Below are 12,667 nucleotides of genomic sequence, written 5' to 3' on the forward strand. Positions count from 1 at the left end.
GGCTCTATTCTCTCCCTGATTTGTCAACCATTTGCTACGTGGAATTCACGCTTCAAAGGTATGATTATGTGTCTTGTGTGTTATGCATGTGTTCTTGGGATTAGGTACTTGATTGAATACTGCGTAGTACCTATAAACTCCTACAGTGGTATCAGTTAGCCTCTTGCATGAACGCGCTAGATCATAATAATACGATTATTTGATGTCCATGTTAATTTTATAATCAATTAAAAGGGAGAAATTAATTTAATTATGGTTCAATTATTATATTTAATGTGATTAAACTATTGGAATTGATTAAATGTGATTTAATTATGCTCAAATAACCATGAAGAGGACCGAATTAAGCCCTAGATCATTCGAAATTTTCGAACCCCCTAACCCCAATTTTTCGAATTTTTCGAAATTAATAGCCCTAAAATATGATTTTTGTGCTTGATTTTGATTTAATTCGATTTGTTTTATGATTCATAATTTTAATCGGATAGATTTATGCATAAAAATGTTTTGTGTATGATCATTGATTTAATTTTAAGAGTTAGAATTAAATTGGGATTAATTTTATGATGAACCCTAATTTTAAAGTTGAATGTTGATTTAATTTTAATTTTTGGACTGATTTAATTTAATTTTAATAAAAGTTATTTTAATTAAATTAAAACACAAAAAAAAAATATTTAGAGGCGGCAGCCACGACTGGGTGGCGTAGCCACGGTGGCTGTCGCCGCTGCTGGTCCAAAAGGGAGGGGAAGGGGAGGGCGGAGGTCGGAGGGTGGTTGTGGGCAGCAGCAGCATGCAAGCGTTGCACGGCTGCTGCCACGGCTGCCAGTGCTGCCGCCGTCAAGGCAGTCAGCCACCGTGGCTAGCTTCGGCTAGCCAACCATAATTAGATAATTATTTCAAGATAAATCAGCCACGGTGGCCGGCGGTGGTGGCTCACGATTTTCAAAAAAAAAAAAATTATTATTTTGTTTTAAAATTATTTCAAGATAAATATGATTTATTTTGGATAAGATAAAATATTTTGAAAATATGATCTTTTATTTTAAAAGATAAAATCGGTTTTATTTGGATAAAATCTTTTATTTTAGGATAAAATCAAATATTCAAAAGTTGTTATATTTGATATTATCCATATTTAAAGTTGTTAAATTGGTAATTATCCATAATTAAAGTGGTTAATTTTGGATAAGATTGATTAGGATATTCTGAGCATATTCCAAAAGGATAATAATTGATTTAAATAATGTGATTATCCTATAATTAAATTAGGATAATTGATTTTAAAATTATTTGATTGGCTAATAATTAGGATAGAATCTCCTAAAGTTGTTAGGATAATCATGGAAGATTAAATATGATTTATCTTTCTAGATTAAAATAAGATTTGATTCTATCTCATGCCTAAATTAAAATATATGATATTTTATGATTGGTCATGGATAATATATGATATTATCTAATTATGATTTAAAATATATGATATTTTAGGAAATGCGTTGCCTTAATTATAAACCATTCGATGTTGTAGTTTAGACAAGCATGTTGAGTGATCTATTACATGGCATTTTTATAATATATGATATTATGTTGCTATATATAGACTAGTATGGCCCATAGATTCTAAAATACGATCTGTGCACCGTGATGTATTTTTGTAATCTAAATACGGTCTGCGTACCGTTAAGTATTTTTGTAACTTTTATTTAAAGTAAATAGATTAGTTATTTAAATAGTGTTAGTCCATAGAAGCTCATGAAGTGAAGGCCCAAAGGAGCAAGGTGGATGGAGATCCATGATGATTCAAGTGGGAGCTTTTCATTTCTAGTTTTCTTAGGACTAAGGGGCCATACTATGTCATGTTTTATTGCATTAGTAGATTATGCATGTTAGATTTTATTTATGTTGATTGATGATGCGCTAGAGTTCACTATATAATCACAACATAAATGAATCTAGGTCCCAGAAATATTGAGATTGCTTTTCCAATTAGATACCTAACAATCCTTCGATCGTGAGTGATGGGTCGGCCTCAGCAGAGTGTCACTTGTTATCTTGGGTAATTTGGGGTAGATCACGTTCTACATATTTAATTGGTTATGCTCAACAAGGTTACCTAAAGCGTTTAGAACCTTGAAGCAAAGGGTAATAATTAAGCATGTGATGGTTAATTATTCAACCAAGAGTTACAAGAGTTGTAATTAGTAAAGAGTTTACTCACCTTGAAAATGTAATGCTTGATGGTAGGGCCTCAGCCCGGTTAACTATTACACAAATAAAGGATCTTGGAATCACTTAAAATTCAATTGGGATCATTTAATTATTGAATAAAGTGCTTTAAAGTTACCTAATTAATTCGTATATGGTACTTTAATGTTAAATTAAACATAATTATCAAACTTTGCCTTATTTTGACATAGATGGGTAGCCGTAATCACAATGACAACAACATTTACAATCTTCGACCATTCCTTGAGAAGGATAGGTTGACAGGAGAAAACTTTTCCACTTGGGAAAGAATGCTAAGGCTCGTTCTGAAATCTGAAGGTAGAAAGGATGTCATTGACACCCCATTGCCAGGACCTCTTCCAGAAAATACAACTACGGCAGAAGTCAAGAGGCACAAGGAAGATCATGATAGAGTTGTGCCTATCACTTGCTTGATGATTGCTACCATGGAACCTAGTCTTCAAAAGCGTTTTGAGGATCAGGATGCGTACACAATCATGCAAGAACTTAAAGCTTTGTTTAAGAAACAAGCTAGAGTTGAAAGGTACGAGCTTCATCGTGAGATTCTAGATTGTAGGATGGAGAAGGGTGCCACAGTTCATGATCATGTTTTCAAAATGATCGGCCTTATTCAAAGTATGGAGAAACTGGGGCACCCATACAGTGATGAGATGGCAACAGACATCATTCTCCACTCACTTCCAGAAAGTTTTAACCAGTTTATCATGAATTTTAACATGACTGCGACTGCAAAGACTATGAATCAATTGCACGCAATGCTGGTTAGTGCTGAAAAGCAAATCCCTAAGGAACATAAGAAGGAAGTTCTTATGATTCAAAAGGGAAAGGGGTTCAAGATAAAGGGGCAAAAGGCTAGTGCCAAGAGCAAGGGAAAGCAAGTTGCCAAGGCTCCTGAGAAGCCTAAGGCGAATCCAAAACCCAAAGCTGCAAGTGAAAGTGAATGCTTTTATTGCAAGAAGAAGGGGCATTGGAAACGCAATTGCCAGAAATACCTTGACTTCTTCAAGAAGAATGGAGCATCAACCTCAGGTATTATGTTATAAACATTTTAACTTTCACTTAGGTATGTGACACCAAGTTGTAGTGCTTAACATTATTAATGTTGTGCAGAAGCTGCAAAGAAGTGAGGCTAGCATGGAAATGGAGCTTGAAGGTGCACTAGAAATGTTCGAGTGGCCAGAGATAGCTTCATAGTTTTAATTTCTGAATTTTTATGATGATTTTAGAACAATTTCCAGTTTTGATGAGACAATATTTCGGTTTTCTTGTTTGAATACTGATTTGTTTTTACTTGGCTTGGACAAGTGTTGATCCATGACCAAGGTAATAAATTGTTTTCATTTTGCTAGATACAAGTTAAATTTGTTTTATGACATTGATATAAGTAGATCACAAAAGTAAAATTAGATGATTTAAAGTAGACTTACTTATAACAAAGTAAGATTAGGTCACATAAACCATTTTGCACATCCAAAGTTATATTGGGTGGACTCTTATTCTTATATGATTATGAATCACTTGAGAATTAGAAGTCATGCTTGATAAGGTGAAATGACCAAGTTGCCTTTTAGTTGAAAGGGTAAAGGAGCTAATGACCTTTTGGAACACAAACATATGATGTGTGTGAACCATAAGTTCGAGAATTAGCAAAAGATTTAACTATTTCATTGCTTTTACTAACGATTTAAGTAACTATATCGATAATTACTTAATGAAGTAAAGCTTGGAAACATTGAAATGTTCAAAATTCCAAAATGAAATGTAAAATCAGTTTGAGATGAATAGTTAACACTACAATATGATTGTTGTGATAAACATTTAACTCAAAATAAAGATCATCTAAAAGGGAATTGTTGAATTAGTTCACAATCCAGAAACATTACAATTAAAATGTATGTTTATAAAGAAGGAATCAAACTTTGCTTGCCATGGTTCGATCCAGATTAGCTTTAATGATTTACAAATATCGTTTGAGGATATGCATTACAACAACAATTACGAATATACTAAACAGAAAACTTAACCAAAGCAGTAGAAAAGATGTCATAAGAGTTATGATTTGGAAATGTTCCAAAAGTTATCTTTTCCAAACAGGATTAAGGGTTATGAAATCAATGTAAAATGTTTACAAAGATGACATAATGCACCCTAAATCAGACAATAGTTCTTCATGGGTTTTCTCATGGAAGCTAAGAGGTATTATTCCTACAATCGCGTAGAAAACAAAGTGTTTGGTGCTTGCGATAGTGTCTTTATAGAAAGAAATCTCTTCCTACAAAGCCAAGTGGGAGTAAAGTTAGATCTCGATGAGATTCGAGACGAGCAACAAATGGATGTGGATAACACCACATCAGAGACGAAGGCATATGAAATCAGTTAATTTGATAAACCATGTGTCGAAGCAAGCTAATTCCACTAGCAAGGCTTCTATCGTCCCAACTTGAATGAAAGGCTTCAAAGAGTTGAAGAGAATAATTCTATTGTTGCTCATACCTATTGTAGGTTACTTGGGATCAAAACAAACAGTTTGTCGAAATCTTGAGAAAAGGTGGATTCTAAAATTTTCCTATTAGAATGGTTAGAACCCATGCCCTACAAGCAAGCTTTGGATAAGTGCCAACTCAAGAAATGGCTTAAAGCCAAGAAATTCAGTATGGACTCCATGTCTGTAAAGATGTATTAGTCCATGATAGTCTAACAAATAGGGTCAAACCTATTAGATGCGTAAGCCTATTCGAATTATTCTAGTTATGGATATCAAAATCACCTTCTTGAAATGTTCTTGATGGAGGATATGTATATGATACAACCTAAGAATTTTGAAATCCAGAAATCCTAGAAAGTTTTGCAAACTTCAGAAATTCATTTATGGATTGAAGTAAGCATCAGGGAGTTGAAACATTCGTTTCGATTAGGCAATCAAACAGTTTGATTTCCTCAAAGAACGAAAAGGAATCTTGTAGAGACAAGAAGTTTAGTGGGAGCAATTGGTCTTCTTGGTCATGTAGTTCATATGAAATGACATATCAATGCTTGAATCAGTCAAGAAGTGGTTAGAGAGTTGTTTCTATACGAAAGACTAAGAGATGTTGGGTACATATTGGGAATCAAGATCCATGAAGTGAATCTTGAAGAATGATTGGACAACATCGAGAGACTTATGTTGATAAGGTTCTTGACAAGTTCATGAAGCAAGACTCTAAGTAAGGATATCTTCTCATGTTTCATGGTAGTACGCTCAGTAAAACTCAGTGCCTTCAAAAGCTAATAGAGTTGAGTTGTATGGATAGCATACCTTATGTTTTTTGCAAAAGGGTCCATTATATGTGCCATGATATGTACAAAGAAAGATATTACATATGACTTGTGCATGTGTAGCAAGTTTCAAGTAAATTCAGAACAAGCATAGTGAAAGTTGCAAAGAGCAAATCCTTGAGTACTTAAGAAGGACTAAAGGAATTTTTCTAACTAATGGTGTTAAAAGTAAATAAGTTGTCAAAAGGTTATACGGATGCAAGTTTCCAAACAGGTAAGATGACTTTAGATAGTGATCTAGATACATTTTGTGTTTGAATGGAGAAGAAAAGTAAGCTTGAAGAGTTCAAAGCAGAATACTGTTGCATACTCATTGTCAGAATATGTGTATTTAGCTACAGTAAAAGTAGTTAAGGAGGAAGTTTGGATCAAATTGTCTCGTGACTAAAAGGACACCTTTGCCAAAACAAAGGAGTCAGGGTCACATCACAAATCCAAACAAATATATATGAGATATCACCTCATTTATGAGATCAATGACAAGCGGAATGTTGTGATATGCAAAGTTTTATTATGAGTGAGAAATCACTAAACCCCTTCCATAGACTAAGATATGAGAGTCATATTAAAGACTTGGATTGAAGGAAGTTATGTAATTCAAGTTGTATATGTTTTGAGAAAACATATTACATAAGGAATGCATATACTTGCAGAATTATGTTTAAAATAGAAATTTCATTTCTCTTATTTAATTATGGTTTTGGAAATTAAATAAAATGTCCAAAATAATTATGGATTGATGGGCTCATCAGGTTAATTTATTTAAATAACATGGTGAATGAAACCCCACAGGTGAACAAAATTCATATATTATTTAAGTTCCTAGTTCGAAATCATTAAAGTGACAATAAATGATTTCAATAAATGGACTAGCATGTAAGATTGATTGGATAGCGTAGTTTCATGGGCTATAGGGGCATAGAGATGCTCGGTCAATCACTTGGATATGCATGAATGATGCATGATCGAACTATTGACCTACTTTGAAGTTCAAGTATAGAGCTTCCGGATATATTAGTGAATTCCTTTGATATGAGTGGAACATTGATTTCATTCAATGATTGATTCAACTGTGGTACACTCAAACGTCTACCCGTAACTGGAGATTATAAAGTGTGTTTCCCGGTTATTTCAAAAGTTGAGTGGGAGCCTTGTTGCCACAAGATTGGATTGAGTCTACCTATTAAATTAGGAAATGTGTCATGGCCGCTTGAAGAGGGAGAATTCAGAAAATACGTGCCCGCGTTCAAATGCATTACTCAGTAATCATTTGGTTTTGTAATTCTAACTCAGATTTCAAGAAACGATTTGTAGATTAATATGATCTCGACATGTGATGCAATCATATTATCAAATCGACACATATTGACTTAAGGAATTTGAATATTGCACACTTGTCTCAGACAAGTGGAAGATTGAAGGATTTATGTCTTCATCGTGTGCAATTACTAGATATATAAATGGATCAAATTATGGAGATAATTAAGTTCGGACATTTGGGTCGTCGTTTTATCATAGCTAGAGGTACTAACGATCTTTGAGCTAGTAAAATAGCCCAAAGCCCAATTGGACGGATCCTATAAGGTCACACAAAGGGTCTAGATCGGGCACGAGAGGACAAGGCCCATGATGGGCCTCATCCTCTAGTATGGTCGGCCACATGGAGTGGATTGAAGGGTTTTGGGCTTCCTAACCCTAGTCTAATTGTAATATGATTATAAATAGACTAGGTGCCTAGGGTTTGCTAAGTTGAATGCAATAATTTGATCAGTGTGATCAAACCCTAATTAGCAAACACGAGACCAACCCCTCTCATACTCTTCTCTATCTCACGGCTCTCTACTCCTCCCTTGGCGCCAGTGTGGTGATTCGTGGTGGTGGTAGATCGTGGTGGTCGGTTAGTCCAATAAAGGCGGTGATCGCGGTTTTCCTCTATCACTCGACCAATCTAGTATTGGTGGACGGCTCGTTCAAAGCTCGTGGACTAAGTAGAGGAGCAACGCTTGGGGCTCTATTCTCTCCCTGATTTGTCAATCATTTGCTACGTGGAATTCACGCTTCAAAGGTATGATTATGTGTCTTGTGTGTTATGCAAGTGTTCTTGGGATTAGGTACTTGATTGAATATGATTCATGATTTTCTGCTGCGTAGTACCTATAAACTCCTACAACCCGTTCATTCTATTAAAGGGTTGATACCGGCATATATTCTGCTGATATCGGTACCTCCCCATATAATTTCTCCATCGAAACTCGTCCATCACCCAACCTCCTTTGACGCCTTTAAGTTGACAACGTTTAACTTTTTCTTGCTTGATATTACAAAGTTACCCTTATTAAATGCATATATAGACAATTATACCCTTAGATCAACCGATTTTGTTTATGAACTTGTAAACTTGTGTTTTCTCCTTTTGAATAGGCTAGGGTGCTAGGCTGCTACAATTCTACCCCTCTCCCACCAATCACCAGCAAAGAGCAACTCTGCTGGTTCACTGCAACCATCAGCTGCTCCGTATCACCACTATTTCCCACCCACCTTTCTCAGTGATCGTGAATTTACTGCTAATTTCATCAGCGAAATTCATGGCTAGCAATAAAACAATGCCACCATTGCCTCCTTATAAGTTATACCCTTTTTGTTTCCCTAAAATTTTCAAAGGAGAGAAAAACTTGATCAAAGTATTTATAATGGGAATCACAATTACAAACTAGTCATAGAATAGGTTTGATTAATTAACTATTTCGGCAAATCATCAGGAAAAATTGGAGTGGTATTGAATGCATTTTGCACACCACCTGTTCGACAAAATGCCTCATAGAACATTTCTGATCATGATGCGCTTCAAAGGGGTTTTTGTGAATAATTTTGCTGCGTTGAGTTCAAACCCATGTCAGAATTTGGGTCATATGTTGGTACAAACCAGGCATAAAACTAGTGGAGGTAGCAAACCCAAGAAGAAAATCTATTACAGGGTTCATGAACTCGACAAAGTCATGGACCTTCAGAAGAAGCCTGCTGTAATCCTGCAGCTTAAAGACATCATTCAATCCCAGAAAAACAAATGTATCTTTCTTAGGGACCTTGAAAAGGAAGTGGGTTTTGTGCAGAAATGGAATTGTATGGCTGCCATTGAAAAGTACCCTACAATCTTTCATGTTAGTGGTGGTGACAATGCTCCTGTTGCAGTTCGGCTTACTGACAAAGCACAACGAGTTGCAGCAGAAGAAGATGAAGCGCGAATGCTTATGGAGCCTATTCTGGTTAAGAATCTGAGGAAGTTGTTAATGTTGACTGTTGATTGTAAGGTGCCAATGGAAAAGATTGAGCTTATAGAAAATGAATTGGGTTTGCCAATGGATTACAAGAAATCATTGATTCCTAAGTATCCTGAGTTCTTTTCAGTGAAAGATATTAATAAAAAGGCTTACTTGCACTTGGAAAATTGGGATTCTTCACTTGGAGTTACTGCTCGAGAGGAGAACTTGGTTCCAGAAGGAAAATTAAAGGATGGAGGGAGAGGAAAGAAAGTTAGGATTTCAAAGGATGGCAATTATCCTGGTCCTTATGCATTTCGTATATGCTATCCTGCTGGGTTTCGGCCAAATACAGGTTTCCTTGAAGAACTCGAAAGATGGCAGAAAACAGAATTTCCTTCTCCATACTTGAATGCAAGGAGGTTTGATCAGGCAGATCCTAAGGCTAGGAAAAGGATTGTGGCAGTGCTCCATGAGCTTCTAAGCTTGACCATTGAGAAGAGGATGACATCTTTTCAAATGAGTGCCTTTCAGTCCGAGTTGCTCTTACCTGCTAGGCTAATACTTTGTTTAATTAAGCACCATGGTATCTTCTATATCACCAATAAGGGTGTACGAAGTACTGTTTTCCTTAAGGAAGCGTATGATGGCTCAAATTTGATCGAAAAATGTCCTGTATTGAGATTTAAAGCCAAATTTGTAGCACTTAGCGGTAGGAAGGATTCAAGTTTTGCTGATGGAATTAATAATTAATATTGAGACTTTCGTTGAACATATGAAGTCTGTCTGTATCGGTTCTCTTTTTATGTGCTTATGGTTCAGACTGAAGTCGTCTTTCTGCATTGATTTACTTCGGATATGTTTATCATTCATGAAGGCTAGTAACTAGAAGGAATAAACTGCTCAAGTGCAAGTGCTTATAGTGATTTCACACCCCCCCCCCCCCCCCCCCCCCCCCCTAAAATGTCTGGTTTGGAATTTCTTGCTACACTCTGAATTATCAATCTATTGCTGTCTCAGCAACACGATTCTTGTGTATAGTGTGTTGGTTGACATCTATGGGAAATGGGAAACATATTCTCTGTAATCAGCTCATCAGTAGCATGTTCACCCTGCTCAAGACTCCTAGTAGAAAAAACAAGTTTTACCCAAATCATCTTTAATTCTTGCTCTTGGCTTTTATGTACAATTTCTGAACTTTGTACTCCGTACATAACATGTTAGAAAGTATAACTATACGGATTACACATTTCCTCTAATAGCTTTGTGTAACGTCTCACACGTTAGAAAGTGTAACTTTATCTTTACAAGTTTATCTTTATCTTTACAAGTTTTTTCTAATGGTTAAGTGCTTATTTGGCTAACACCGAAATTAAATCTATATCTATACTTTATATATTAAAAAGTGTTCTTAAAAACGTTTATGTGCCATATGGCACTCTCGCCATGTCATCTTTCAACTATAAACATATTCTAATAAAAAATGGCTATCATGAGATTTTAACTCACAACCACAAAAATATGCATAGGTGTTTTACCATCTCATCTATAGATTAATCATGTTTTTATACTAGACTAATATATATATATATATATATATATATATATATATATATATATATATATATATATATATATATATGGATTGAATGGAGATCTAAACATTTAATAACTGCAATTCTTAAAAAAATCAATCTTATTGTATTTGCTAATTATGCTCATCGAGGTAATACATACAAGCAAGAAAAAATAACTATTGTTATAAATTAATTTTAGTTATTAGATTATTTTGATAATAATTATGTCTTATTTTCATTATATTATAAATTATATACAAAGGACGTGTTTATATAATTTTTTTGACAGAAACATGTTTATAATTAGTCAATAGTTGTTCCATAGATAATTTATTCAAAAGTTTAATGAAAAACTATTATAAATTATAAACAAATAATGAATAAATATATTATAAAGAATTAACCTATTTATTCAATTACAAGTGTTCAAAGAAACAACTAGGAGCATCGCTCGGGCCTAGGGATGGCAACAGGTCAAATCTGGACCGGGTCCGGATGGGCCCGAATCCAGTTCTGTTTTTGTATCTAGGATCCAGATCTAACTCAGATTCGTCGGGTCTAGAAAATGGAGACCCGGATCCAGATCTGACAGGTCCAACATATCCGGATCCAAAACGGGTCCAATATATTTTGCCTAATTTTTTGCAATAAATGTAATGTTTGAGTAAAAAAAAGCATTTCAAACTTCCGTTAGAGTTATTAAGTTCATCCTAAATTTAAGTTATACAACTAATCTAAAAACACAAAATAACCAACATATACACTTATATTTTGAAATAAAAATTATAAACATCGAAAAATTTACGATGTTACAAATGAGCAAGTGAAAAATTAACGATGATGTATCCGATATGAACATCCAAAATTCATCTCTTGAAAGGGATAATCTTTATCACTACTAACATCATCAACAGTTTTAATAAAGAAACAAACAATTTTAGGGTAAATGGATCTCGGTTCGGGTCTAGGGGCCAGACCCGGATCCGACGGGTCCAAAATTTGAAGACCCAGATCGGTGATCACGAATCCGGGTCAGGTTCTGATCTACTGCCATCCCTACCCGGGTCACACACTAGTTGTGTAAATAAATCAATACTATATAATGTTAAAGATATTGCACAAACATATTGTATCCAATAATGTGATTTTTTGGGGGGTGTTAAATACCGCCAACATTTAAGGTAAATAGACACCAATGCCCTTACTATATCCCTCACCCGTCTTCTTCTTTCTCTTTTATTTTTTTCTCTCTCATAACCCAATAAAGGCCACAACCACCCCTTCCCAATTAAACCACCATCAACCACAAACAATGGCTTTACGTCGGAGGTTAAGGGAAGCGGCGGTCGTACGTCGGATTTGGAAGGGTAGCGACGGCGACGAACGGAGTGATGAACTAGCATCACGGTGGTCATCAAATTAGTTCGTCCTCGATCTGTTTTTTTTTTTTTAATAATCTTCGGCAAGCAAAACCGATCAAACACCATGGTAACCGGTTTTGCACGCCGGTTACCGTGATCAACCAGCATGAAAAACCGATCACCCGGGATGGTAACCGGTTTTGGACGCCGGTTACCGTGATCAACCAGCCTTAGAATCCGGTTACCGTCCCGGGTGACAGATTTTGCGTGCCGATTGTGCTTGTCGCCGGCAATATAAAAAACCACCACCCTTCTACAAACGAAGGAAGCTGGTGGGTCGTATTTCCGATGATTAATGAAGGCTGCTGGTGGTTCCGACAACACAAACAAAAATATGGTAACTCCAGTCTTGGTAGTTGTGGACTTGTGGGCAGTGATGGTGGGTGGTCGTGGTCGTGGTCCTAGTAACGTGGATGGTGGTGGTTGTGCTCAAGGTGGCGTGGGTGGTGGTGGCAATGGTGGTAGCCTTTGTGGTGCGTAGTTGACGGTTGAGTTTGGGCTTGATGGACTTAGGAGAGAGAGAGAGAGAGAGAGAGAGAGTCAAGTGGGGACGATTAAGGGTAATTTTGTCCCTTCATCACTTTTTGTTGGCGGTTTGATAAAAAACGTTGGCGGTATTTAGCAATCCACGATTTTTTCCCCTATAAACTATATCAAATGTGATTTTATATTTTCAGTTATAAAATGAAATTTTTAAATAAAAGCATTAAGATTGGAATTTTTTTTTTAAAAAAAAGATATCAACATGCATAGAAAAGAAAGATTTCTTCAAAATTATCACAACATTATTGAAGAACGAAGAAAAACGTGCTCGCAGTTACTCTTCATATCAATTAATTCAATAATT

The 12,667-nt window shown here is 35.6% G+C and overlaps 1 protein-coding gene across 1 annotated transcript; it reads left to right on the forward strand.

Moving 5' to 3' along the window:
* The first annotated feature begins 8,023 nt into the window (after positions 1–8,023).
* On the forward strand, positions 8,024–9,590 carry LOC145572060 (protein WHAT'S THIS FACTOR 1 homolog, chloroplastic-like). The gene has a single exon (XM_081631076.1). It carries the CDS (start codon positions 8,346–8,348, stop codon positions 9,573–9,575), a length of 1,230 nt encoding a protein of 409 aa, XP_081487202.1. The 5' UTR covers positions 8,024–8,345; the 3' UTR covers positions 9,576–9,590.
* The last annotated feature ends 3,077 nt before the right edge of the window (positions 9,591–12,667 follow it).

This window comes from Chenopodium album, chromosome 12 (genome assembly GCF_948465745.1).
Source record: "Chenopodium album chromosome 12, dcCheAlbu1.1, whole genome shotgun sequence".
NCBI lineage: Eukaryota > Viridiplantae > Streptophyta > Magnoliopsida > Caryophyllales > Amaranthaceae > Chenopodium > Chenopodium album.

Coding starts and splice junctions, on each gene's coding strand:
- LOC145572060 (XM_081631076.1), top strand. CDS start 8,346: ATGCATTTTGCACACCACCTGTTCGACAAAATGCCTCATAGAACATTT.